Source organism: Poecilia reticulata, linkage group LG22 (assembly GCF_000633615.1).
Source record: "Poecilia reticulata strain Guanapo linkage group LG22, Guppy_female_1.0+MT, whole genome shotgun sequence".
Classification (NCBI taxonomy): Eukaryota; Metazoa; Chordata; class Actinopteri; order Cyprinodontiformes; family Poeciliidae; genus Poecilia; species Poecilia reticulata.
Genome location: NC_024352.1, coordinates 10939562 through 10966713, shown reverse-complemented (window position 1 = coordinate 10966713; position 27152 = coordinate 10939562). Strand labels below are relative to the sequence as shown.

Genomic DNA, 27152 nt, shown 5'->3' with positions numbered 1-27152 from the left:
GCCAGCAGTTAGCTAGCGCAGCGGCTTCAGCTAGGAAGGTAGCCAGCGGTTAGCCCAGTACCGCTGCGCTGCTCACATTACAAACAGACGGGTTTATACATAGCCTACGGGTTTCTACCAAAATAGATACAATTCCCTCGGCGTCGCTGAGACGTTGCTATTAAATGTCTAAATCGTGAGGTTGTGACGGAGGAGGTTCGGAGGCCGTGTTTTTTGTGGTAAGTAAATGATGATCCAGCTGAATATGCGCTTAGAGGAAACAAGCTAAGAACGATAATATTGATTCACTTAGCTCACCATAGCTGTCAAAGTCATGCAGCATATTCAGTTTCTAGGGTCAGACTTAGGTTAGAAACACTCAATATTCTAACAATGTCATTCTATGTTTTGTTTTTAAGCTGCTGAAATAGGTGGAGCCTTTGAGTCACAAATATGTTATATGATAAGCATTTGGTTTTCAAAGCCCCTTTTCAGAACATGACCAAAAATTAGGGGAGTTAGTCTTGTCTGTTTAACGGTACTGGGTGAAATATCTCTCTCTGTAATTGCGCTCAGTTATATCACCGCTACCATCACACCCATTTTACTGGCAGCTTTCCAAGCTCTGCAATGTACCTGCACCAAGCAGGTGTCTGCATATGATGGCCGTGGAAGATGGTCTATTTTATTGTTATGTATCTGTTATAACACACGCACAACTGTATTGTTCTCGCCTTGGTGTTAGGTTGAGTTGATTCTGAAGGGGAAGATGTGCAATGGAATTTTAGAGTCAATTTCAAATGCCTTTTGGGCCCACACCTCAGCCACCGCGCGGTCCTTTGTGTTGCTGCTGGTACTGACTCTAGCGTCCACTGGGCAAGGTTCAGGTAAGACAGCTCATGTTTGCACATTAGAGTAAAGCAGCAGAGGTTTATTCATTTGTGCATGTAACATATAATCCCTAATTTGTTTGGCTTAATGTTTGTCTAGTACTCAGTAGTTTTTTTTTTGTTTTGTTTTGTTTTTTGTTGTTGTTTTTTTCAGGTCCATCAGTATGTATTGTTAACACTATTAAGTATATTACTGCATGACTTCTAATGAACTATAATTAGTTTAATTATGATTGAATTTTAAATATGGTAAAATACATGGATTGTTTATGTTGACTAGAAACTACATGATAAAATGTAAATTTTGTAAATATTTGTCTTATTTCAACACTGAAACATTTTGTCAGTTTTAGTCACAAAATTATTGACATGACACAATAATAATAACAACAACAGACAAGAGGTAACTCCATTATGACATCAATAAAAAAATATTTGTCTGCTAATCTGCTGTTTTGTTCAGTGGTGCACTTGTGATAATATTTGAACTCTACTATTCAAATGCTTATGTTTTGTTGTCAATTATTACTCATAATTGTCTGTCTAGTTTTATGTGCCTTGACTGTTTGATTATTTAAAAAACCCTGCTTAGAGCTGTACTATGAATCTCGTTTTATGACAATAAATCTAATCTAATAATTTGTGACAGCCGAAGGTTTAAAGTCAAAATGATTGTCTCTTTATTTTTCCTATTTCTCCTATAGAAGTACACACTACTGGGCTGCTTGTAGCACATCCAGTAACTAATAAAAGTGTGTCCCTTGTGCCATTTTGCATTTTTATTATTTTGTTTTACCAGTAATTTGTGTTTTTGACCAAATACATCTAAAGAACACATCTAAATACTTTTCAATACAACCAATCCAGTAGTCACTTGATTAGTTTAAAAAAACAAAAGTCCACCTGTGTCTAATTTAATGTGAGTATAAATTCAGCTATTCTGTAAAGCCCTCAGAGATTTGTTAGAGAACATTAGTAAACAAAAAGCATCATGAAGACGAAGGAATACAGCAGACAGCTCAACTGGAAAGTTGTGAAGAATATATTGAAGGTTCTAATGCAACAACAAAACCTTTAGGTGCAGCTTTAACTAGGTTGAATTAAGTTTGTTCTATCTTTCCGTGTTACTGTTTTGTGTTGCAGACAAGTCTCAAAGCTTGTATCTCAAAGTATTTGTTGTTTTAATTCCGCAGTTTCTCAGAAGTCCCTTTCTCTCCACTCCTTTCTTTCCCAGGATGTGTGAGGCCTTACATGGTCCAGAACAGCTGGGTAAACCTCACAGAGACCAACAGAGGCTTGTTCCCAGTGGGCACAGTGCTGCAGTACAACTGTGACCCCGGTTACTTGCCAGATGGACCCAGCATCCTTACCTGCACCACATCAGGCCGTTGGTCCTCAGAACCTCCTCAGTGTATACGAAGTGGTGGTAAGGCACTCAAAGCGACCTCTCTCTATCAACCAGACTGCCATCAGATTCTCATAACTTCATTTTCTACATTATCAAGTTTTAATTGTCCTGCTCTCGAGTTTCTAAAACTGCAGATTTTTTGACCAGTTTGCCAACATATAAGCAACTTTTAAAGCTGGGCTGCTGATTTGTATGTTGTGCTTTTCCCTCATCAGCATGCCTACCCCTCTCCAAACCTGAGAATGGGGGCTACACCTGCCATCCATCCCCATGTCGATTGTTTTCGCATGGCACTATAATAGAGTTCATCTGTAATGAGGGCTTTGCTCTCAGTGGAGATTATCCCTACCTGACGTGTCAGGATGGACAGTGGAACGGACCAATGCAGATCAGTTGTGTAAGCAAAGGTTGGTCAATATATTACAGTTTTTAATCTGTCGGTCCTAAATGCACACCTGTCACCAAAACAATAAATGTTTAAAATTTGTTAAAAATTTAATAGCAGACTTGAAATCCCTGGTTTTAGTAAAACTTTGATCTAGATTTGGTGATTCTGAATTCTCCTAGAGTACTGTAACATAGCAAGATGTAAACCAGCATTCAGATACTTTTTCCATCCTTCATACATTAATGAGTCATTATTTATTTACGGAAGCTCTCAAAAGTGTTTCAATTAATTTTAAAATGCTCAGTTTTTCCCGTAAAATGATGAGACCATAATAACTTAAAAACACATAAAAATTTCACATGAAATATTACTTTCTTAAGTGCTTTGAGACAACATGTTGTATAAATTTGCACTTTATATACAAACTGAATTAGATTGAAACTTTTAAAATTCATCATAAAACAAACTGCTCAGAGTGACTGCTCAAAAATGAAATGTTGAAAACATTTCATTTTTTTCGGATGGTATTGTATAAATATTGACATTTCAAGACTGGCCAATTCTCCAAAATAACGGAAAAGACAGAAGAAGAAGCTGATCGGGAAGGTTCCCAAGAGATCAACATTTCAAATACTGATAGTGTTCTGCATGTGACGACAATCTGCTGTATTCTCCATATGCCTGGACTAAGCAGTAGGGATGGAAAACAAGATATTTCTATCAAAGAAATTATTGGTGCTTGTCTAAAATCTCCTTAACTTTTGTGAAAGACAGAGCATCTTTGTTGTATTCCGTTTAGCTTCCACATTATCTGCTGGAAGTGTAGCTCTCTCTCACTCTCTCACAGCCTGAATGAACAAGACATGTTTCTTGAAATGTCTTAGAAAAAAAACTGAACAATAGCTAATTGAATCTTCTTTTGGGCAATGGCAGCTTCCTCACTGAAACAAGATGCCAATGCAACATGGCAGCAATGTGTGTTCACTGATTGGGAACAGATTGTTTTTGAGTTCCAGCTTACTAGTCAGTGGTCAGAACCATTCAATCTGACAATAGTATTTCAGTCAATAGTACATTATTTTTTGGTACTTTTATAATATTTTACTGTCTAAAACAATGAACAAAAGACCAATTAACAATCTGATTTTTTTTTCCCATATCACGTTTATTTAAGGTTGCATTAGACCCTCTGTGGTGCAACACGGTTCAACTAATCTGACGGACACCAACAGGAGCTTGTTTCCAGTGGGCACAGTGCTGCAGTACAGCTGTGATCCAGGTTACCTGCTGGTCGGACGCAGCATCCTCACCTGCACTTCGATCGGAGACTGGTCCTCTAATCTTCCCCGCTGCATACGCAACGACGGTACACATGGAACGCCTTTCTGAGTGTACTACAAGTGTTTACTGGTTGTAGGTTTTGAAGATGTTCTTTTTTTCTTTCATTGGCAGTTTGCCAGCCTCCGTACCAGCCAGAAAACGGAGGCTACACCTGCCACCCATCCCCATGCAGACGATTCTCTCACGGCACTGTCGTGGAGTATTTCTGTGACGAAGGTTACATCTTGAAAGGAGACTACAAATTCAGAACCTGTCGCTATGAAAAATGGGACAACATATCGCCAGTCACTTGTGTTATTAAACAAGGTGGATGAACTGCTATAAAAATATATGAAGAGTTGCAAAGCTAAAAAAGAACTTGGTTAAAGAAGTGCATTTGTCACTAATACTTTTTATTATTGTGTCTCTTTTTTAAGGCTGTGTAAGACCCTCGATGGTCGAAAATGCTTTAACCAACTTAACTGACATGAACAGTAGCTTGTTCCCGGTGGGGTCAGTGCTGCAGTATAGCTGTGAATTCGGTTACCTGTTGGATGGAGCCAGCATCCTCACCTGTACCACACCCGGACACTGGTCCTCAGAACCTCCTCGCTGCATACGAAGTGACGGTAAAGATTACTCCTCTTTGAACTCCATATTTTGCCCAGAGTATCAACTTCATTGCCATTCCTTCCTATTTTTGATAATGCTGTTGGACTGCTGTTTACCTGGTGTGTTACATAAAAGACATATGCTTCTTTTATATATTCCCACACAGTGTGCGATTCTCCATATCAGCCAGAGAACGGAGGCTACACATGCCACCCGTCCCCGTGCCGAAGACTTTCTCACGGCAGTGTGATCGAATACTTCTGCGAAGAAGGTTATGTTCTGAAAGGAGACTATAAATATCTTACCTGCCAGTACGGCCAGTGGGACAACCAGATGAAGATAAGCTGTGTCATGGAGCAAGGTAAAGAATGTGACACATATAACTTCAATATGCTCATTTTTGCAGCACGATAATTATGTTGATTGATTCTCTGCCCCAAAGACCACATTCCGACTTTGCCTTTGGGAATGCCAGCCTTGTCCATAGTTGCTTCCACAGCAAGTTCAGTGGCTTTGATCCTGCTGCTGGTGGTGCTGTTTGTACTTTTGCAGCCTAAACTCAAGTCCTTTCATCGGTGAGTCGTCCCTCCGAATATTATCTTGAATCTGCTCTTTGTAGAAACAAATGAACAAATTATACATTTTTTTCCGTAGACGTGACCATGGGGTGTCGGGCCAACCTGTCTCCATCATGGTGGAAGGGGTCCAGGTGACTCTTCCCTCCTACGAGGAGGCTGTGAGCAGCAGTGGAGCTTCCACACTCAGCCCAGAGTCCAGAGTCCAGATAGTGTTGTCTGAGGGTCAGCATGCCTCAGCACTAGAGGCCGGGCCGTCGAGGCCATCTTCCCTCAAACACCAGCAGTCCGAGATGCCTGTCGTTCACCCTGTGCTGCAGTCCTCCTCTTCCTCACCGTTGTCTTCCGGTTGGATTCTGGAGCACGCAGGTGCAACTGGAGGCACCGCCGCCGCGCGTAGAAGGACGTCTGCAGGCAGTGACCAACAGAGCCTGTCGCTAGACTCTGAGATGGATTACTCTGATGGTAAAACATTACGTCACACAAACATTTTTCTCCATGTTTGACATTGAATTAGATGAAACTGTAGCCTTTTAAAACCTGTTATGATTACCTAAATTATTTTCTATTTGATTTCAAGCCTGAGCATCATGTTGTAGGAGTGTTTTGTTGCTGTATTGACTGCTGCACTTCACAAATTACACGGCATCATGGGGAAATAACATTATATAAAAAAACATTGAGGCAACATGCAAAAACATCAACCAGGAAATAAGTTTTGGTAATCCTAACTGGCCTAAAACAGGACAAGTTTGGTTTGTTTTATTTTCAGACGGCAAACATTTTAAAGTTGACATGCGTTTTTTATTCAGTGTGTGTTAACATCATGATTTAACTTTACGTAATATGAGTTTCAACGTTTGAATTGAATCGTTTATATTAGCTTCCCAGTGACGCAGTTAACTTACTTTTGTTTTTCCGTAGATATGCCATTACTGAAGGAGGCCTGAAGCATACAGAAGAGACAAGTCACCAGTACTGACCTTTACTGATTAACAGACTTTTATCAGCGGAGATGACACCGGTTAATGAGTGAAGTGCTCATTCACTCTGAACATGGTGAACATGGTTCGTCTTACCATCCCAAAGGAATACAGATGAGGAAATCACATGTACATATGCTTAAATTAGGCATTCCAATAGTGTGTACGTTTGTCTACTTTCTCAAAATGCAGAAAAAAATGAAAGGAGGAGGCAGTTTGGAGCGAACGAACGTGTCTTAAAAATGACGCTTTGCAGTTTATTGAGCAAATCTGTAAACTCATTTTGTAAAAACAAAAATCTGACTTGTTTACTATTTACATAAATCACACATCACTTAAGAAACACATTTGCTAAGATGCATGAACCCACGTTACTATTGAAGTAGTAAAAGCTTATAGTGTTTTCTTCTAACATTTGGACGTTTTAGTCAACAGTTACACGTCAGTATGTAGGATAATAATACATCCATCCTATTTCTCCTTCTGGTTTTCCCTCTTCATGCTCATATTCCTTCCCTTATAAGGCCTTAGCTTTCCACTTCTATGCACAGGTATCTATAGTATGTGAAATAAGGAGTTTTAAAAGTGAATGTCAGTAAAATGCCCTCACTGCTTAGTGATTGATTATCTGTGGCATTGTGAAACACCTCACCTGAAGATATTGTCTTTTGTTAATTTATTGAGGCTGCTGGGAAACTCCTGCTTCAAGCCTAAAACGTGTTTGTAATTTATTTGTGCCAAGAAAGCTGTTGATCAGCTGTTGTGATGCCTCTGCAGCTCGTGTAGTCTCTCAAAGGTAGTTTGTAGTTCATTTTCCTTTGGCTGCCGTGACGTCAGTTGTGACGTGAAGTGTATGGGCAGATGCGTCCGTCAGAAAAAGCAAGATAGCAAAAAGAACAAATGTACAGATCAGTGTAATTTCAGTGTTTGCTTTATTTGACCTTCTACTGAGTTTACTTTTAGATCAAAGGGTGTATGTTTTTGTTACAGCTGCGTTCTAATATACGTAAAAAAATAATAATAATAATTAAGGTCTGATTATTCTGTATATATCATGTAAATTTGATTAAATATTATTTGATGTGTTCAATCTGCTTTTTATCATTTTTTAGTGCTGTTTTGACATCACTTGTCTTATTATGGTGAAATGTTTTTCTAAGTTTCAGATATAAAGGTTTGTATTAGCATAAAAAAAATGTAACTCCTTTAACCTTCCATGTAAGGCTCCATTCCTGGACTTATTTTTTTCTTTGTACCTGTTGTTTTCTGGAAGCAGATTTCCTTTTTATGCAGAGGTTTATTTGCCACCAAAAGTGTATTGCTGACTCAGTTCACATAATAATTTGACGGCACAGAAGTTTCTGAATTTTAATGAAAACACATCTGAGGTCATGCTGAATTATGCCAAAGGCTTGCTGATAGCTACAAAAAGCATGTTGTCGAGATGCAATTTGCTAATCCACAACTATGCGCATATTTGACTTTGTGAGTACAATTTGACCTTCTTTGGCTTATGGGAAATCCAAGGTCAAAATCAAACCTGTTCACCAAGTTCTTGTTTTCAAAAAACATTGTTTAACGATTCTTGAAGGGAAACTTATCAAAAATGTAATTAATGTTCTACAGTCATAACCATAATCATAGTAGTTTACCTTTTTTTTTTACTGCGGTTTTCACTGGCATGCTGGATGTGAGGCATTTAAAGATCTTGGAGCATCTTGGTCTTCTCCCACACTAATAAATATACAGAACACTACCAAATTATGTCAAGATTTTTGAAGATTGGTCATCTGGGAGAGCAGAAGAGTTTGAAAGCAAATGGTTTTGGCACACAGAAAGATTTCAGACACATTAGCAGTCAGTGTTAAAGTTAGTTTTATGATTAGCCAGGATAATAAAGCTTGTTGAAATTAATGTAATCCGATTGTTTCTCAAACAAAATTGTTGTTTATAAAGTTTTAAAAAATTCAACATTTGTGGAACTACAAAAAAACATTTTGGCTGTGACAGCAGGCATTTTTAACTGCCAAGGCTTTGGCAGACTTTCAGTCAATGTCACAGGTTTGAAGCTTGGCACACCTTTTTAGGTACGTTTCTCCAAGAATGCATTGGTCTCTTTGTAGATCATTGTTTCACCTCTTCTTGTTGGGCATCAACATTCTGCCATTTGTTTGGATCTGAATAAGAAAAAAAACGTGTTTTTATTTGCTTCAAGTGATTATAAATTGCAGGAGATTGCCATATTGGTCATTTGACCCTGTTCTTTCAGCCTTGCTCGCATAAGGCAGGCTGTTCCAAAACTTACCCCCGTGTGGTGCCGTGACTCTTTGGTAACATCTGAAGCACAATGCCAGAAGGAGGGCCTCTGCACACTGGAATGTGATGTACAACAAGGGGAATAAAAACAAGGGTCCGATGGACTGTGGAGAAAAGGCCACCTTAAGAATGGTGGTGCACAGCTGGATGTTTTGAAACCCTGTCTCCATGGAGATGGTTCTGCTGCATCTAAGAAAAAGGGGTGAAGTAATTTGTTAGAAACTCAATCCTTCAATGCATTGTACTTATTGTGTATCAGTTCAATTATTGTAGAAAGTGATGAGGTGGAATTTAATAATAAGGAATCGGTTTCATATTTAAGTTGCTAAAGCAAGCTTGTCTCCTGTTCTGCCTACAGAACAAATAGCGTTTGATACTGCAGAGCTATATGAGCTGAAGATTTATTTATTTATGCGTGAAACGAAGCCACAATCTGCCTGTTTACTGAATGAACTGATGAGCAACATGTTTTAACCTACTGTGGGCTGAGTCTGCAAATGACCGACATGACATATCCCATTATAAAACCAATCAGAGGCATCAGTGCAGCCACAGCGAGGACGTCTGGCATGAGGATCATCCATATCACATCCTTCACAGCGAGGCCAGAAAGGACAGAAACTATGATGCTGGATATTATCAGGATGCCGAGACCAACCTGTCAAATAAGCAATGCCACATGGGTCAGACATTTCACTAAAGAATTGAAATGTCAATTATAATATACTAACACTTAGTAAGTCTTCCTGTGGAAACTGAAACTTCACTGATTGCTGCCACCAAGTCTTGCCGCAGATCTTCTGCAGTCAGTACAGGGTTTTTGACCTGCTGCCTCCTCCATGAGTTGAATTTTTAGCTTTAAGCAAATCTTTGTAATAGCAGCTTTGTTCAATTATTTCAACTGTTTCCTGAGTAATTTGTTCATAGCATGTACCTTAACAAATTATAGATACAATTAAACTGTTTATAGAGCCCTTTAGCTTACGCATACAACTGCACATCAGATTGAGCAATGTAGCGTGACAGGTGGGGACTCTAACACCAACAAACATTTGGCTTGCACTGTTCTGTTTGGCAGCCTGAGCATCAACTTCAGTTCATCATTGTGTGCAAGAATGAGTTAACCCACTCTGCTTTCTCTGTAGCTCTTCCACAAATGGGCAAGAGGGTACGTGTACTTTTCCAGCATATCATCAGTGTTGGATAAGAGGTCATTGTGTGGCTAAACAAACAGAAAGCTGTTCTTAGATGAAAAATCAAATCTCATGGATTTTGTGCTCTTGGCCCCAAAATGTTTAATTGTCATTTCAGATAACTGGCAGAAATAATCCTTAAGCTGCAAATAAGATTCATACAAAAGAAATCTTTGTTTGATTACTTACTTTTGTTACAGTTGCAGAGTAGTTTGATTTGTAGTGGTTGATGAAAATGCCGATGGCACAAGGCAACAGGGTAAACACGAGAGCAGTGATGATGCCGACATAAGGAACAGCATCTTTCAGACCAGTAAAGCCTTGGCTGAAGATGTACAGCAGCAGAGGCATGAGAACCAGGGCGGCAATGCTGGAGCAAGTTGTCATGACGATACTGCAAGAATTTCAAATAGGTGAAATAGGAGCAGTTTTTCTTACAACTGTGTAAAAGATTGCCATATTTGTCTAGGTTTACCTGAGATTCATGTCACCTTTTACTGAGAGAGAAAAAATGTTTGATAAGCTTCCTCCTGGACAGCAGCCACAGATGAGTACAGTAACGGTCTTAATCGGATCCATCCGGAGGATTTTGGTCAAAGAGAAAGCAGTCAGGGGCATTACGCAGAACTGGGCCAGCAAAGCAATGGCCACCCCTTTTGGCTTGAGAAGATGGGCCTTAATTTTGGAGATCTCCATCGTGCAGCCGAGGGAAATCATGGTGATGAAGAGGATGATCACGGTCAAAATATTAATGGCTGTGTTCATGGGTTTAGGGATGATCAGGATGCCCATGCTGCCATTCCCAAGGATGATACTATCATTGTAAATGGCAACAATTCCCACGTAACCGGTGGTCTGATTCATCATGACAGTTCTTCCAACACTAGTTTTATTGCTTCGTGGTTTGCACCTGCCACACAAATTAAAAGAAAAAAAGAATACTTTTTGTGACTAAGTTATTTATTTCTAGGACAGAAAACAGAATTTAAGACCAATGATGCATCTATCCATTGAATTTGAACCTCCTGCCTTAAACCACTGTCAACATTAGGGCTGCTTATGCGTCTTTTTTGGAAGTCTGAAACAAATTAGCATAAAACTCTCACAGTAGTTTTTAAGTGACGTTTAAAAATAACTCAAGGTGTAACTACCTATGAATTTTTAAATAGCAAATTGTGTAAATAATTTGGAAGAAAAAATTGTTTGTATGAGTTGTCTTACCCTCTGAACTCTATTTCCTTTTTTCATGTTAGATTCACAAACCTATTGTATTTTAAATTTAAGGCATTTCTTCCCACTCTGTTCCATTTCTTTAGAAACTTCACTCAGTAGTACACACAGAGAAAAATCTTCTCAAAATTTTCTTTGATGCATCAAGTGGCCTAAGATTTGTTCTTAGTGTAGACAGAGTTATAATGGACAGTCAGACGCCACTTGGACTTAGACAAACATTGGCCTGGGTCACTTACTATTCAAATCACATTTTCCACTGGAGCAAAACAAGCAATAGCTCTCAGCCCAGAAGCCTTTTAAACAAGATTTATATCATTTAGAAAAATCTTATTTTATTTAACTAGTTTATCTTATTTAACTAGTTGTGCGTCAGTGTGATAAAACTGCACATTTGTGAGCTCAATGTTTGTTTTTGGACTAGTTCTAACACAGTTGTATGTAAGATTTTGTTCTGTTATTGTTATTATTCACACCAACTTCTGTTGCTTCATTGCTTAACTTTGTCTTTAGCTCTGTGAATGGATTGGAGGCACTAAAGGGGTTTTCTCTGCAAAGCAAATTTTCTGAATTCCACTGAGTTGGAGTTTAATGTCCTCCATTAAAAAGTAATGCATTGAAAATCAATGGTACGGTTGTAAGGTTAAAGCTCCTTGAGCCAGCTAACATTGTGTCTATGTAGTCCAGCTATTATTGTATCTATTGATATTTTTCAATTTATTGTTAATTTACTTGTTTAAAACTTAGAGAAATTTACATAATCTGTTTCAATATATTATGTATTGAATCATGTTGTCATAAACAATTACATTTTGTACTTTATTTTGTGTTAGCTATGTATGGCTTAATTTTTCTGATTTTACTGTTTATAATTTATGTATAATTTTACATATGTAATATGTGTTTCTTCTTTTCAGCATTGCATGCACCTGTTTCTTCAACCTGCACAAATATTTTTGATCTATTCTTTCATTACCGTAATTTACTTAAGTTGGCCATTTCTTGTATGTTTCATTAATGTCTGTCTTAACTTTGGGCAATACATGAAAATATAGTGGTTGAAATAACTGATAGAATATTAAATAGACCCCTTTTTGTGACATATTTTTAAACATAACACCAGCTTTTAGTTGATAAGAATCCAAAAAACCTTGACAGAAAACAAAACAAACAAAAGCCACCTTATCTGCATTTAGAACATCCAGAAGTGTTAACAAGTAAATTGTAAATTGAAAACTCTTGAAATTTTAATTTGATAGCTAATCATGTAGTCTTACTAGAGTGGCTCAATCAAAATCCCAACTTGGATCTAAAGAAGAAACCATGGGGAGGAGCTAAAAGACTTGAATTTTCTCACTAAACATGAACTGTCAAAACACAAGTGGAGCAAAGCTACTCAACAATTACAAGAATGTTGAGATTGATGTAAATAAATATTTGTGTAACAAATCCACATCAAGCTTAATTTATTGAATTACTGAAAATTACTTTTTAATGACATTTGATTTGTGCCTTGGAGCTGTTGTAACAAGCTGTACATTCATATTAAGAATGGGATTGTAATACAGTTTAGTCTAGCGGTTCTCAACGTGGGCGGTACCGCCCCCCAGGGGGCGTTCAGAGGACGGCAGGGGGCGCTGGCGGACATTTTTACAAAAGGGGGGCGCTGGGATGCCTTTGGGGGGCGTTTGGTCGAAGGTAAACTTTACACCTTAAATGCACAATGCCAGTTTAGACTTTGAGCAACTTGGTAAAACTGTATTGTGTAACATTAAACCATGCTTGGCTGCAACTGTATCGATGGCAGCTCTTCTTCTATTCAGTGTTTGTTAGCTTCTGTTAGCTTCTTGGCGCAGCTCCGTTCTCCTGCTACTGGTAGCTAAAATCACGATACCCTCACCGTGCATCCCTCTGATAAATGAACCCATTTAAATAAAGAAATMAAGAAATCCCTCCATGGGTGATACCACGATAGAGAGCGTTCATTTTATAGCGTTAACACCGGTGCTGTAAGTGGTCCAGTATGAAACGGGGGTGATAGAACAACGCAGCACTTTTAAATTTCAATAATCAGAATGCAGAAATTGTTTCCGTTGTTTTAAAAGGTTTATGTCTATCTGCCTTTTCCCCATCGATACGCTTCCGCAATGCACCTTAGGGGCTTAAAAAAAAAAAAAAAAAAGACGCGCACATGGCGCAAAACTCTGAAACAGGAGAAGCGGGACATAAAACGGAGCGACGAACTAGATGTGAATTATAGCATAAAAACAGAGAATCCGACGCTGAACAGTGAAAAATCAACACATGATGTGAAACACATGACGATTAGGAGGTGCAGCAGGTGATGAGCGAAAATTACTGGTGGTCAATAAATGATAAAATAAATCTAGCAACAGGAAAGAAACTAAAGCAATAAACCGAGAGAGGATAATACTAATCAAAGGAAACTAAATGGAAATGAATGAAGAACACTATTCAAGAATAAACTAAGAAACTAAAGTAAATACAGAGGAATAAACTATGACAAGACCTTTCGACAATAATTAATACAGAGGACTGTATGGCAAGAATAAACAGACACTATTTCCAGATAAAAGGTAAAATAACATTGTTGAAGTGCCATGGGGTTTGTTGAGACCACATCTAGTACTGAGAGTAAATATATCTTACAGACCATAACAGTAAAGAACTGATCACTTATTTATGTTTTTAATTAGATTTGATATATTTATTTCTTCAATATTATTTTTCATGTCAGTGTTAATGTYATGAGGCTGATGACTCCATGACACTTTCAATTTGACTCATTAGGATTTGAAGAACCAGATTTGTTCTTTGTAATTTCTGTCCAGTAAAACTATTAATCTATAATTCAATAGACAGGTCTATATAAAGATATGATCCATGTTTCTGTCTCATGTATGGTATTAAAAGGACCTGGAACTTTTGTTTTTCCACTAAAAGCTCTGGTTTGCACAATAAATGCCATGTGGGTGAAGTTTTATGGATGATACTCTGATGTCCCATTCTCCTGAAGGCAGCACAGAGCTGCACCACCAGAAACTGACAAACACTAAGAGAAGAAGAGCTATGATTAATGTAGTTACAGTTCTATCCATGTTTTAATGTTGCAGAGCTCAGTCGTTTTGCAAATAGTTCAAAGTTTGAACTGGCATGTTGAACACCTTTTATCTGGTCATTTTGTGCAACATTTAACAACTAGAAAATGGCACAAAATAAGAATATTGTTTCCACTCTGATTGGCTGCTGTTAGGCCTACCAATTTTAACTTGAATGTTCATTGCATTTTTCGTAGACGCCTGTGAAAATAATTTCTATTCCCATGGCTTTTTTGTTCTCTGGGAAATTATTTTTGATGATAAATACAGAAACAAGCATAAAAATCAAAACATCTACAACAGTGATAGTAATATTAATGATAAAATAATGGTCAGTGCAAAGTAGCCTGCAAATTCTTTGGTGGGGGCAGTGAGGGACCTGGATAAAGGCTAGGGGGCGCTGGCCCAAAAAAGGTTGAGAAACATTGGGTTAGTCTCCCTTTTTGCTGGACAATAGGTGAATCTTTTCATAGCGTTTAACACTGCCTGCAGACACTCATGGCTTTCATGAAAGCTTTAGACATTCAGAGTCAAATTAACAAAAAAACACCTTATTATAAAAACAACTCTAAAAACACAGTTAGTTGGCTGAAGGAAATGTCTTAGCAATCAGATTTCTTTGTGAACTTAAACACTCAAAAGAGAGAGTTTAACTAAATAAGTAGTGTTAAAACTAATGGTGTTATGAGTGGAAAAATATCACTTACCTCAATTTCAGGCAGCTGGCTGCAGTGTTAAACTGTAGAAACAGGCACACTTGTCTTCATACTGGCTCACATTCTTGTGCCTGAACCCTCGACTGTGTTTGAGCCCCTTTGTCACATGCTCTTCTAACAAAATGGTTGCTGTAGATGCTGCAGGCAACTAAACAAGAGACAAGGGATTTTCAGATGCTCTCAAAATTACATGCTCATATGAATCCATTTTCCCCCCTTTTTAATTGCTACTTACTAAAAGTATTCTGCCAATTGTGCCAGCTCCCCAGAAGTTCCCCTCTTCTCTTTTCTGTCTTTTGGGGTAACTACAGAAAAATTAGACCTTTGTAATCTTGAAATATGAGGATAGAATGTAAAAGTTTCTGTTCATCTTAAATTTCACTGGACTTAATTTTGCAGAAGAAAGATACACGTTTTTATATTCACAGACAGTGGATTGGTTGCCTGCAAGACTTGTTGGTGTTCCCAAAATAAATCTTCAAACATTCATAAAAATCCATGAAAGAAATCAGATAAAAATATTGATTACCGTCAGATTTGTTAGATATTTGGCTAGAAATAACCAAGAGTTTCAGCATAATTATGTTATGAAGCAGAAATAAAAAGATCCATAATTTCAACAATTTCTTCATCCATCCAAGTATCCATGAGATCCACAACTCAAGTAAAATAATCTGTTGCTTGGACAACAGGCAGCATTGCATGTGTTTAAGTTAAAATTAACAACACATAACCCTGAATGCATCATTCCCACTGTGAAACAAGATTATGGCAGTATCTTGTGTGGATGATATTCTTATATGGAAAGAATTGGGAAACTGATCAGAGTTGAAGGGAAGATTTGTGGAGCTGTGAAGATCAGGTTTACTTCTTTTTACACAAAGGGCTTCCTTAAATAGGAGGTATGATAAACCTGTTATAGGTCAGCTCCTGAAAGGTAATGAAATTAAATATACACTCAGAGCTGCAATGCTATGGTTAAAGTCAAAGCCCATCTATGTGTTACAATGATCCAGTAAAACTCCAGTAATGCGCTGATTCCAATCTCACTGAGCTCGTGCTATTTTGTAAAGAAGCACAAGCTTTTTGCCTGCGCTTCTTTGCAGAAGAATGAGCAAAAAATTTACATTCCAATGTATGTCTGGTAGAAATGTACCCGGAAAGACTTGCAAGGAGTTTAATTTTTATTTAGAAATAGATTTTATAACCATGTATAATTTTTTTACTACACTTCACAAGTATGAATGACAGTTTCACTGAGATAAAAAGGTAATATTTGATTGTAACACAACAAACTTTAAAAAAAAAACGCTAAATCATTTTCTCATATCCATTAGACAAACAAATAATGTTTCATATAATAACTCAATCATGTTTTTTTTTTTTTTTTTACCTGTATGCAAACATTTCTTTTAATTAAAAACATATCTTAAGGGGACTGTAGAGGGTTTAAGTGATGGTTTGCTCAACATATTATTCAATGGTCTTATGAATGCAAACGGAGGACCATGGATGACAGGTGGGGGAGGGCGGCTGAAGTGAGCAAGGCTGCCATCTGGTTTCATAATCATATGTTGGACGAAGCGCAGGGGAGCCTGTTGTTAACGCAAACAATAAAAAATGGCTACTCAAACATCAAAACAGTCATACTGATTAATCCTGGATGCAATGGTGGGTTTTAATGTATGAATAGGATTGAATGTTTGACAAACATCTAAATCTACTTACTGCTCTTTTATTTTCTATCTCGTAATATATAACACTATATTACAGCAATTACACTAAGCACACAGAGTCCTGAGATAGCTGGATATCTAACTTGTAAAGTAGATTTTTTTTCTTAGTGTGGGTACGTTCTAGCCCTTAGCTTTTAGGGAATTGTAGTCTTAATGTAAAAATGGTACCCACACCTAACGTAAATTGATGTCAACCCTGAACACCATTTCCCATAGGGCGTTGCTCAACCCGCGCCTGCGCCGTGCTTGTTTTTCCCGTCCATGTGTCTCTCGTCATGCGCCTGCCGTAGCAGCAGCAGCTCCGCGTACCGTTTTGTGTGTTCGCCTCCAGTTGTCGCTGCACTTTGTTTTGACAGCTGCCTGCTTTCTTTTCTAGAATTTTTTTTTACTGAAGAATGAGCGAAAACGATGACATCGAAGTCGACAGCGATGTACGTGATTCGGTTTCTTCCAGCAGTATTAGCTAGCCAGCCTTGTTTAAACGGACTGCAGCGTAAATATAAGCTGCTGAACACCGAAGCTATGTGAGCTAGCTCAATATTTTTAAGCTAACACTGAATATATTTTTTGAAACAAGTCGACAAAATTCCTGTTTGTCTAACATGTTGAAGTATTTTCTTGTAAATAAAAGCAAAACACACAAACTGGACTGAGGGAACTGTACATTTTATTACATTAACGCATAATATTGTTTATATAATGTTCCTGTGAGGTACTTGATCATTAGCTTGCGTACAGAAGTATCTTCACAGTTTATCTACGCCCGTACATCAACCAGATGTATAATAAACTCCTTATATAACTGCAGTTTTCCACATTTAAAACGTGATGCGACAGTCACGAACAACAGTTAAGCTGTTGCTGCAAGAAGGTCAACTCATGGGAGGGGAAATTCTCTGAACATGTTGTACTTTATTTAAATGAAATGCATACACTTTCCTCTTGTTTTCCGGTGTATAGGTCAGAAAAATACTAAAAAAAAAAAAAATAAATAAATCTTGTTTGCTGCAATCCGTGCATTGCAGGTTGGGCCCACCGTCTTACTATTGTAGCTACATCGATAACACTGAGATAGTCAAAATATACTGCTGTGTTTTATCTACTAATCTTGGATCTGATTAAAAAGGGCGTGTTTCGTCCTTTAGCCCGCATGGTAAATATTGCAAATCAGCACTGAATAGACATGAAGCACTTTTGCGTTCTGCTGGTGTCTCTGCTGTCGCACGTATCTCATGAGCTCCCTACCGACTTGGCCCTTTTAAAGTAGTTGTTTTATTTCTAAGTATAATCCCTCTGTATTGTTTGTTTTTAGTTAGAAAAACAAAATACATATGGTATCAACTGATTTGGTTGGGTGTGACATTGGCTGACAGTGGAGCATTGATGGAGTCACTTTCTGACATATCTCCTGTGTTATGACTTATTATTTTACTGTGGATTATCCTGCCCCCCTGGTTTCATTAAGCTGGGATGTCCAGCTTCAGATCATCTTGCAGCCACTGGGTGCTTGCATTTTATTTAGAAGTTTGTACAAACGCTTTCACAGATTTCTTTTTTTTTTTTTTAAACATTTAGTGAATTGAAATCCAGAACACTACTCACAAATAAATCCAGATGTATGAAACTATGCATAACTCCTTAGGACATGCCAAACTACATAAAAATGAGCACACATGAGACATTATTCATTTAACTGCTACAATCATAGCGGTACTGTAGAAACATTCGTTCATCACCCGTGGAGTTGCCGTGGGGCGGCACACACACACACATTCTTCCTGTGTAACCTTTCAGATCCACCAGCAGTGTCTTTTGCCAAAAAAGTTAATTCAGTGCTGACAAATAGACTTAAGACCTGATCCTGCATTTGTTGTCACAGTTTCAGTTGCTTTAACTTTTAATAACTGCTGCTAATTGCTTGTAGATATGGGCAAGATTAAATGAGTAGAGGCTTTGTGGACATGTCCTGACTTGCATCTGCCTATCAGGGAAATGTGAAGTTGGGTTATTAATGCTGAAAATTGCAGTGATTATGTCAGTTATTAAACCCACATTTTCTGTCTTTATGGTTTCTTTTCATTTTCACCACAATTTTCTGGGAGCTTTACCATCTCAGCCACAAAAAAAAAAAAAAACATTTCCTTTGCATCAACAGTGGTTAGAAACCATCCAAGTGGCCAAGTGCAGATGTTTAGAATGTGAGTGCATGGCAATTAAAATATGATATTCAACAGAATATTGAATCAATGGAGTCCAGTACAATACAATTACTGCAAAAAAAAAAAATATTGATGACTACAATTCATTCCATCGTTCACCTTGATTTATGAAGATCTACCTTAACTTCATGGCATGGTGTCTTGTCTTTCCATTTTTGAAGCATGACAAAGAGAAATGGATCTCTCTGTCACGTCATAAATATACTCTGGGGAAAACAGGAAGTTTGTTCTGAGTTTTGGCTCTAGCCACTGCGGAACAATTACGGTTGAGAGGCTCGACGGTCTCTTCACTTCTTGTGATTCACAGCAAATATGTAGTTTGCTGGGTAGGGACCTGTTTATCTTGAAGCGGCCCAGCCTTTAAAACAGCAAAGAGCAAACAAAGATCGCATTCCTAAAAACGTCTCTGCTGCTTCCTCTTGCACAGGAATTTGTACATACAGTGAACCTTTAAAGTTAAAAACAGGCCATTCCGGAAACGACGTGCAAACGAGTTAGCAAGCCCTTTAATTCGTTTTATGAAGTGTTTCAATTATTTTTTTAAATATATATATATATATATACGCCATGTTGTTTTGAAGAAATGGCTGTGTAAAGTGTGTGTGTGTGTGTGTGTCTCTGCAGGCAGACAAGCGAGCCCATCACAACGCGCTCGAGCGCAAACGGAGGGACCACATCAAAGACAGCTTCCACAGCTTAAGAGACTCTGTGCCTTCATTACAAGGAGAGAAGGTGAGATGGGCTAAATATTACCGGTCACGTTTCAGACAAATTAGAATCCGATATAGTGTCCCATGACCTCTACTGTTCGGTTTGCTCCACTTTTATGTCTTGCACTGATTTTGAGTCATGCGATGTGGAACATTAGTGCTCGTATCTGTTTAATCAGTGGCATTTAATCACTCAGCTGTTCCTCTGTGCAGAAGCAGAAGTTTAGAGGCTGCTGTCACGTGTTTGATTGGTAACATAATTCCTATGAATGGACAGTCTATGCAGTGTTTGCTGAGCTGTCACTTTATGTGCAGCAGATTAGATTCGTGCCAAATAAAAAAGTAAAACCTGCTCTGTTTCTTGCCAAACTGCATACACCTGTTGAACTTTTTCACATTTTGCCACGATACAAGCCAAACCTTGATGAATTTTATTGAGATTTTATTTGATAAAACAACTTGAAGTACTGCATGGATACGTTTTTTTTTTTTGTTTGTTTTTTTACATTTTTAGTATTGAATATCTGAAAGGTGTGGCATACTCACCTCCCGTTGCAACTGTATTTGCAACAAAGCATATTTCTAAAAAGTATTGACTCATGCATGCCATACTTTTAAGAGTTTTATGTGAAAAACATTTTTTTTTAATTCTTAAATTTTTTAATCCCATTCCAATTAAATACATTTAAACTATTTTGCTTTGACAGGCTTCTCGGGCCCAGATTTTGGACAAAGCTACCGAATACATCCAGTTGATGAGGAGGAAAAATCACTCCCACCAGCAGGACATTGATGATTTAAAGAAGCAGAACGCACTGCTGGAGCAACAGGGTATGTAGAGGAATCTTACAGCTGATGATTGCTTTTGCTCACTTCTTTACATTTACCGTCTTGTGTCACTCGGTGTAGTCCGTGCCCTGGAGAAAGCCAAAGGGAACTCTCAGCTCCAAACCAACTACTCCTCTGACAGCAGCTTGTACACAAACCGCAAAGGCAGCGCGGTGTCGGCCTTCGACGGCGGGTCCGACTCCACCTCTGAATCGGAGCCGGACGAGCCGCCCAACAGGAAGAAGCTGCGTGTGGAGACAAATTAGACTCCTGACGGTCTAGACTGACTTTTTGTATCCACCAGCTCTTCTTACCTGCCTGCCTTCTTACACCAGTCAAGAAGATGAGGTGGAAACTGTCTTAGAGGTGCTGTTACTGTGTGTCCAAAACGCTTCTACCTTGCTGTGTCCTTCCGGCAAGCTTCCCCTCTCTGTTTTTGTGTCCCCGAAATGACTTTTAATGCACCCAAAGTGTGGCAGCTCAGCAGTTTTGAAGGACATGTTGTTTGTAAGACCTCATGATCACGCGTAGAAATGGCACAGCATGAAGCTTTAGTAAAGCTGCAAAAACAAGCTTTTCTTTTGGTTGTTTGGGACAAACTTTGTAATCCACCGAAGCTGTACAACTATACCAGCTTTGTTGAAATTATGATCAGAGATAGTTTTTAATATTCGTATTTTTCCAGGAAAGAATGTGAATTTGTCGTCAGAAAAGGTGTCCATCTTTTAAGAAGCAACCCTCTTTATTCAGGTTAGGTGACTGAAATAATGTCTTTGAAAATGTTGTTTTAGTGAATCCCTCTTTTAATGCACTAAAATGTATTTCATACCCTTATATTGTACATTAATGTCTGGTCTCTGTAATGATTGGCTTCAGAGTAGACCAACTCCCAGTTTTAGAGCATTTGAGTATTTATTTTCCTCATTTTTTTTATCTCAGTAAATCTATAGATATATATATGTGGTTTTAAAAAATATCCCTCAATTAATAGTGAATGTTACACAACACAGTTGAAGGGCAGTAACCTTTATTTTTGTTAATGGAAGTCCATTTCAGTGTGTTGTTTGTAACACTATATTCCTTAATGGTGTCAGTTCTGCACAGAAAAGCCTTCCCTTGACATATTTGCCTGTGCTGGGAATGTTGATCTTTAAAAATCAGAAAATAATGTGTGTATGTAATCAATATTTGTTCCATTCCATGGAAATTACAGGTATGTTGTACATACTGCCAATGGTTGTCTTGCAAGTTAAGGCATACCTTTATTATGAGACTATAAATAAAACTATTTTATCCTTTTTGGATGTACTTGTGACTCAGTGTGTGCTTATTAACTTCTTTCACCAGTTGAATTTATTAAATGAAATCCATAGGGTAAATCTTGAATATGTTCTCCAGTGGTGAGGTGTGGATGCTGAAAAAAATTAAAAGTGAAGATTATAGTCTTCAGGATTTACATGAAAAATATCTTTATTTCTGACTGCTTAGCAAATAGATTATTTTCCATATTTTCTTGTGCTCAATGAATGTATGCAGATTTTATAAGATTAGTCTCACCATAAGCCTACCTTCTTTATTTTTTTCAGCAGAAGTGGATGTTAATGGAGCATTTCTGCAGGAAACATGGTTGAATTGTGGAATGTGCTGACCAAACCATGCAGTTTTTATGCAATGTGGTGTTTAAGTGATTGTAGAAGGTCTATTATTAAATCTGTCTAAGGTGAAATTAAGACAAGAACACACAAAAAATGAACTCCAACCTGATGGCAGAGGAATATGCATAAAAAACTTGATGAAATGTAGAATTGCAAAAAAAAAAATAAAAACTGACCAGAAACTGTAGTGGTATTGGTGACTAACTGTGGGTAAAGCAAGTTTGATCCACTTTACAGGAAATATAGCTTGTAGCTTTATACTTGCCTTTTGTGAGCAGGTTGCAGGAGGTAAGCAGGTTGGCTTGAAGTTGCAAGTTCAATTACATTACAATTGAACTTAAATAGAATATAAATGGACACCCAAATGTGGAACAATGAAATAAATTATTTAATTCAACATGCTGAAATAAATATATTTGGAGATATATTCATACAGCAATCCACCTATAAATAAATGGCAATCATTTTAAAAAGAATTTAATAAATTAGGAGTCCATGAACATCTTTAAATGTCAGAAAATCCATTGATCCCTTTTTAAACTGTAGTAAATAATTTCATGGTTTTATGATGTACTTCACTGACACTGGATAATATGACACTAAATTCTGATTTGTTATCTTGCAGAGTAACAAGGTTTACGTATAAATAAAGGTATATAAAGGTAATTTTATTTATATAGCACATTTTTAGCAACACGGCAATACAAAGTGCTTATAATTCAAATAAAAATCAATCAATACTTGTTTAATACAAGTGAGGTCAAAATTTTAAAGATTATAAATATCTTCAAATATTTTTAATCAGAATTTTAAGATAACTTAAAGCAAAAGTAAGAAAATGAGATCGCCTCTTTGCTGACCTGACGACTACTGTTCATTGGAAGCGACGTGTCCGACGCGCACTGAAGGCAGCACCAGATCCTGAAGTTTGTAGATGAAATAAGTCCAGCTGGGTCATGCTCTAGTTTTAAGTCATGGCGAAACAATACGACGTTTTGTTCAGATTGCTCCTTCTCGGAGACTCCGGTGTTGGGAAGACATGCATGCTGCGCAGGTTCACGGAAGGTGAATTTGATCCTTCGCATATTTCCACCATCGGTAAGTAGAGCAAAGCCATCAGACAAGCTCTCCTTGCCAAACTTAACGAGTTTTCAGTCACAAGATTAACCGGATAAATACCACTGTATATTCGGTAGACAACAAATTTTGAGTTATTGTAATTATTTACCCCCATCTTTTCCACGTCTATGTTGAGTTTATTTGTTGGCGTAAGATTACAGACTGCTTCAGGTTCTGCTGGGAATAATTACATTTTCTAAAACCCCTCTAACACTTAAACCTTGATAATAATAAAAAAAATACTTTGAGAGAAGTAAAGTCTATAAAAATTGTTCTTATTTTTCAGTTGATGGTTTCTCAGAATAGAGTGGATAATGCCATTGGGACTTCATGTCTCTTGTGCTTTTATTTGTCTCTTTTTTCATTCATTACTCACTTGCATTAAACATGTTGCTGGCTGGATAGGCTTTCATGTGATGTGACTAGAAATGAAGGCTCTGCGGTTTGTAGTGTGGGTCAATAGGCTGCGTTATACATGTCATGAGACGAAGATGGTGGGCTGAACTTCACACTGGATTAAACTCAGACATTTGAGCATTTCACATGAAGTCCAGGTTTTAGATCTCTACAATGCACTGCAAAAATGTTCATACCCCTTTAACTTTTTAGGATTTGTAATGTTAGTTTCATTAACTTTAATCTGTTTTGGGGGTTTTATGTGACAATCGAAAACAAAGTAGTTCATTGAGGAAATGGTTCATTTCCCCCCCAGGAGAAATCTGAAAATTGTGTACAGCCCCCTTATGCTGGTTCCCCAACATAAACTGAGTGCAAAGTAACATCATTACCAAGAGTCCATTTCCAGTTTTATCTCAGTGTAAATGCAGCTGTTCTGTGTAAGCCTCAGATGTTTGTTAATTAAAGAATATTAGTGAACAAACAGTCAAGACCTTTAAGACAAGGCTCTTCACCACAGATCTTCACAAATATGAAATATTAAATTAAACTGTGTGATTGTAATCTGACAAAATGGGAAAAACATTAAGTATTGTGAATACTTTTGCAAGGCACTGTAGCTCCTGATCATTTGTAACATTCACCCACTGGATTTTTGCATCAGCTAGTGTGAGAAATACAGTTTGATTGATTGGACAGCATGCTCCCTCCGCATGGCAATTGTTATCAAAAACAGATATTAAAATGAAATATCATGTGCCACGAGTAACTATGAAAGGATCCACCCTTTTCCCTGAAAAACGGATAGAAGGTGTTTGTTATGGTTGCAACTGGTGGGAAACCGTGTTCCAGATTAATATTTATGTAATGTTCCAGATGTACTTCTGAGAAACCAGCAGCTGAACTTTCAGAAAGCCAGAACACTTATTTTGAAACCACTTAAGAAGATTAGAAAAAAACTACCCTGCCTACAGAAAACTGTAAAAATTAAGAGTAGGCACAATTCGAACTAAAATAAACCCCACTTAATCATAAAAGCTAAATGAAGTGCTGTTGTAATTCATATTATGTAAAGTTCAGCAAAGTGTTGTAGATGCTGGTAACTGTGGGCAGAAGGATATCCTGTAGCAGTCTGTATTACAGCGTATCTGAAGTGGATATTTAAGTTGTCAAAAGTGATTTCCTCTTTTGGATCAAACTTTCAGCTGTGGCTGCAGTGTAAGAACAAAGTTAATGGAGGACTGGGTACTGCCTTTGTTTTAATACAAACCAGTTACACTGCAGGCTGTGGATTTCTCAGCTCTTCTCTTCATATTGTCACCTAGCAGAGACAGTATCACCTTTTAAGTCAATTTATCTTCTTTGTTAGCACATGTGTGTCTTGGAGCTACAGCTTTTTTGACTTTACAAATTATCTTACGTAAAGTCTCACAAAGGCCTTTTTGTTCTCCTGATTGTCAGAGGTGAGTCTTTACATGATCTTTTCTAACTCTCTTGTGCATAAACTTTAAAAGGTTAGAAACCCCAAAGGCTTAGCAAAAGATCCATCCATCCATCCATTTTCTTTCACCCTTGTCCCTCAGTGGGGTCGGGAGGGTTGCTGGTGCCCATCTCCAGCTAACGTTTCGGGCGAGAGGCGGGGTCACCCTGGACAGGTCGCCAGTCTGTCGCAGGGCAACACAGAGACACACAGGACACACAACCATGCACACACACACTCACACCTAGGGGCAATTTGGAGAGGCCAATTAAAGCAAAAGATCTATTCTCTAAAAATAAAAAAAATACTCCTGATTTCTTCATTCAAACTCTGTTTGTTGCACATATTTCCAAAAATAATGCAAAAAGGTTTGCTTGTTACACATTCAAAAAGTCTCCAGGTTCAGAGCAGTTACAACTTCTCAGGATAGTAGCCTGCATACAAGACTAACCAAAACAGACTCATTTAAACTGAATTTTCAAGCTCAAAACAAAGTTTAAAAGTTTTTATAGAAATGCATGAAAGTTGACTTTGTTTATAATGTTTCAGTTCATAACAATAACCATCTCAAGGTACTTTTTAAGTCACATAAATCCCACTTTTTGTACAGAAATACTGAACACTGAAATTATTTCAATTGAAAGGGTGAGAGTAGGTATTGGTAGAAAGGATGTCTTTATTTTTTTAAGAAAACACATATTTTTGTTTGTTTCATAAAACAACGTTACATTTTGTACTTAAATGTAATTAAAACACTTTTTTCCCTAAAGATGGAAAATAAAAATTCATATCAATTAAAATTTTAAAATGCATTCTATTTCAATCCTAGTTGTAAGACAATATTAAAACAATAAAATTCTGCTCATAATGTCAATTGGTAAAATATTTAAGGCATCCCAGCTGATTACATTGATCCACTGACTGCAGCAATTCCTGAATGAGCACATGGCAACATGAGATTAAAGGTTGACTACATTAAATCATTAACTTTGCAGCAATACCTCACAAGGAGCATGCATCAGTATTTATTTTTTTTGCATTTGTTTTTCCATTATCAGTGACAAAATACTTTCTTCCTGTTTTCATTTTTAGGAGTTGATTTTAAAATGAAAACGATAGAGATCGGTGGACTCAAGGTTCGAATACAGATCTGGTACGTTGTGGATTTTTAGTGCATAATCTGAACATACAGATGCTGATAGCTGTGTACTGTGGAATAGCCTGTCGCTTACGTGTGTTTTGTTTTATGTAGGGACACAGCAGGACAGGAACGCTATCAGACCATCACCAAGCAGTACTACAGGCGTGCCCAGGTACAAAGAAGCAGAACATGTCTCACATTTATCAAACATTCCTCCATTCGCTCTCTTCTGTCATTTTACAGGGTATCATATTTGTGTATGACATCACAAACCTGCCGTCTTTTCAGCACATAGCTAAGTGGGCCAGTGATGTAGATGAAGTAAGTGCTCCCGCTTAACTCTGTCGTCGCCATTGCTGCTCTGTTCTGCATCATATTTTTGTTTTTCGTATAGTTCGCCCCAGATGATGTCCAAACCATCTTGGTGGGAAACAAAGCAGATGAGGAGTTTGGCAGACAAGTAACAAAGGACCAAGGAAAAAAGGTTGAATTTTACTGTCTGTGTTTTTATACTTTTAAAAGGGTTGATTTGAATATGTAGAGGTCAACGCATATTTGTCAATAGTGTTTTTCTTAGTGTTTAACATGTTTTTGATCAAACCAGTTTGTGAAAAATATAAATAAATTACAATCAATTTCTGTTCTCGTGTATTTCCATCCTGATCCTTTCGAATCACACAGCTAGCAGAAACCTACGGGATGGAGTTCTTTGAGACCAGTGCTTCCACCAGCAGCAACATCAGTGAGGTACCACACATTTTGTCCTATCACAATCTGAAATCTCAATGCATTTATCTGACAGATCAATACAAAGTAGTGGATAAATGTGATTTTTAAGGAAAATATTATTTTAAAGATCTTCCCAAGAAAGATCTGAAATCGTTAATTTTTATTTGTCATTAAACTGCTGCACGAGAACTGCCTTTTGTTGCAGTTAGAGCTTACATTGCAACATTTTTGCTTACCTTTTTGTTTTTTTTAACATTGGCTTTCTTCTTGCCCTCATCCATTAAGATAAGATTCCCTGTTTTATAAAGACAGCGTCATCCATCCATCCATCCATCCATCCATCCATCCATCCATCCATCCATCCATCCATCCATCCATCCATCCATCCATCCATCCATCCATCCATCCAT

The 27152-nt window shown here is 37.6% G+C and overlaps 4 protein-coding genes across 5 annotated transcripts in view; 3 read left to right on the top strand and 1 right to left on the bottom strand.

Moving 5' to 3' along the window:
* The first annotated feature begins 9 nt into the window (after positions 1 to 9).
* LOC103458517 (sushi domain-containing protein 4-like) lies at positions 10 to 7245 on the top strand. Of its 2 annotated transcripts, XM_008399382.2 has the most exons (11): positions 11 to 218; positions 725 to 866; positions 2104 to 2295; positions 2493 to 2684; positions 3840 to 4031; positions 4118 to 4312; positions 4423 to 4614; positions 4764 to 4958; positions 5040 to 5172; positions 5252 to 5637; positions 6097 to 7245. In XM_008399382.2, exons 2-11 carry the CDS (start codon positions 749 to 751, stop codon positions 6120 to 6122), a joined length of 1821 nt encoding a protein of 606 aa, XP_008397604.1. In that variant the 5' UTR covers positions 11 to 218; positions 725 to 748; the 3' UTR covers positions 6123 to 7245. The 2 variants fall into 2 exon arrangements, with proteins under 2 accessions (XP_008397605.1, XP_008397604.1); XM_008399383.2 differs by lacking the exon at positions 2493 to 2684 and having other exon boundaries at positions 10 to 218.
* On the bottom strand, positions 6392 to 22826 carry LOC103458516 (sodium/bile acid cotransporter-like). The gene is made up of 8 exons (XM_008399381.2): positions 22738 to 22826; positions 14965 to 15034; positions 14721 to 14877; positions 10140 to 10574; positions 9854 to 10058; positions 8951 to 9129; positions 8461 to 8660; positions 6392 to 8332 (listed from the first exon to the last, which is right to left on the bottom strand). The coding sequence occupies exons 4-8, from the start codon at positions 10529 to 10531 to the stop codon at positions 8280 to 8282; spliced, it is 1029 nt and encodes a 342-aa protein (XP_008397603.1). The 5' UTR covers positions 10532 to 10574; positions 14721 to 14877; positions 14965 to 15034; positions 22738 to 22826; the 3' UTR covers positions 6392 to 8279.
* On the top strand, positions 16723 to 21530 carry LOC103458515 (protein max-like). The gene is made up of 4 exons (XM_008399380.2): positions 16723 to 16896; positions 19309 to 19416; positions 20102 to 20225; positions 20304 to 21530. The coding sequence occupies exons 1-4, from the start codon at positions 16861 to 16863 to the stop codon at positions 20486 to 20488; spliced, it is 453 nt and encodes a 150-aa protein (XP_008397602.1). The 5' UTR covers positions 16723 to 16860; the 3' UTR covers positions 20489 to 21530.
* Positions 22827 to 22828: 2 nt separating the features above from the next.
* Positions 22829 to 27152, top strand: part of LOC103458514 (ras-related protein Rab-15-like) — a 6280-nt gene continuing 1956 nt past the window's right edge. The window contains exons 1-6 of the mRNA XM_008399378.2: positions 22829 to 22975; positions 25965 to 26025; positions 26125 to 26185; positions 26257 to 26334; positions 26408 to 26497; positions 26695 to 26760. Of these exons, the coding sequence (XP_008397600.1) occupies positions 22852 to 22975; positions 25965 to 26025; positions 26125 to 26185; positions 26257 to 26334; positions 26408 to 26497; positions 26695 to 26760 (480 nt within the window). The 5' untranslated portion in view covers positions 22829 to 22851. The remainder of the gene's footprint in view (positions 22976 to 25964; positions 26026 to 26124; positions 26186 to 26256; positions 26335 to 26407; positions 26498 to 26694; positions 26761 to 27152) is intronic.

Excerpts from the sequence above, each read along its gene's own strand:
- LOC103458517 (XM_008399382.2), top strand. The coding sequence starts at position 749 with ATGTGCAATGGAATTTTAGAGTCAATTTCAAATGCCTTTTGGGCCCAC. Across the intron at positions 4,032-4,117 it reads CCGCTGCATACGCAACGACG|TTTGCCAGCCTCCGTACCAG; the intron begins GTACACATGGAA and ends TTTCATTGGCAG. Across the intron at positions 5,638-6,096 it reads TGAGATGGATTACTCTGATG|ATATGCCATTACTGAAGGAG; the intron begins GTAAAACATTAC and ends GTTTTTCCGTAG.
- LOC103458516 (XM_008399381.2), bottom strand. The coding sequence starts at position 10,531 with ATGATGAATCAGACCACCGGTTACGTGGGAATTGTTGCCATTTACAAT. Across the intron at positions 10,059-10,139 it reads AAAGGTGACATGAATCTCAG|TATCGTCATGACAACTTGCT; the intron begins GTAAACCTAGAC and ends AAATTCTTGCAG. Across the intron at positions 9,130-9,853 it reads ACTCTGCAACTGTAACAAAA|GTTGGTCTCGGCATCCTGAT; the intron begins GTAAGTAATCAA and ends CTTATTTGACAG.
- LOC103458515 (XM_008399380.2), top strand. The coding sequence starts at position 16,861 with ATGAGCGAAAACGATGACATCGAAGTCGACAGCGAT. Across the intron at positions 16,897-19,308 it reads ACATCGAAGTCGACAGCGAT|GCAGACAAGCGAGCCCATCA; the intron begins GTACGTGATTCG and ends GTGTCTCTGCAG. Across the intron at positions 20,226-20,303 it reads CGCACTGCTGGAGCAACAGG|TCCGTGCCCTGGAGAAAGCC; the intron begins GTATGTAGAGGA and ends CACTCGGTGTAG.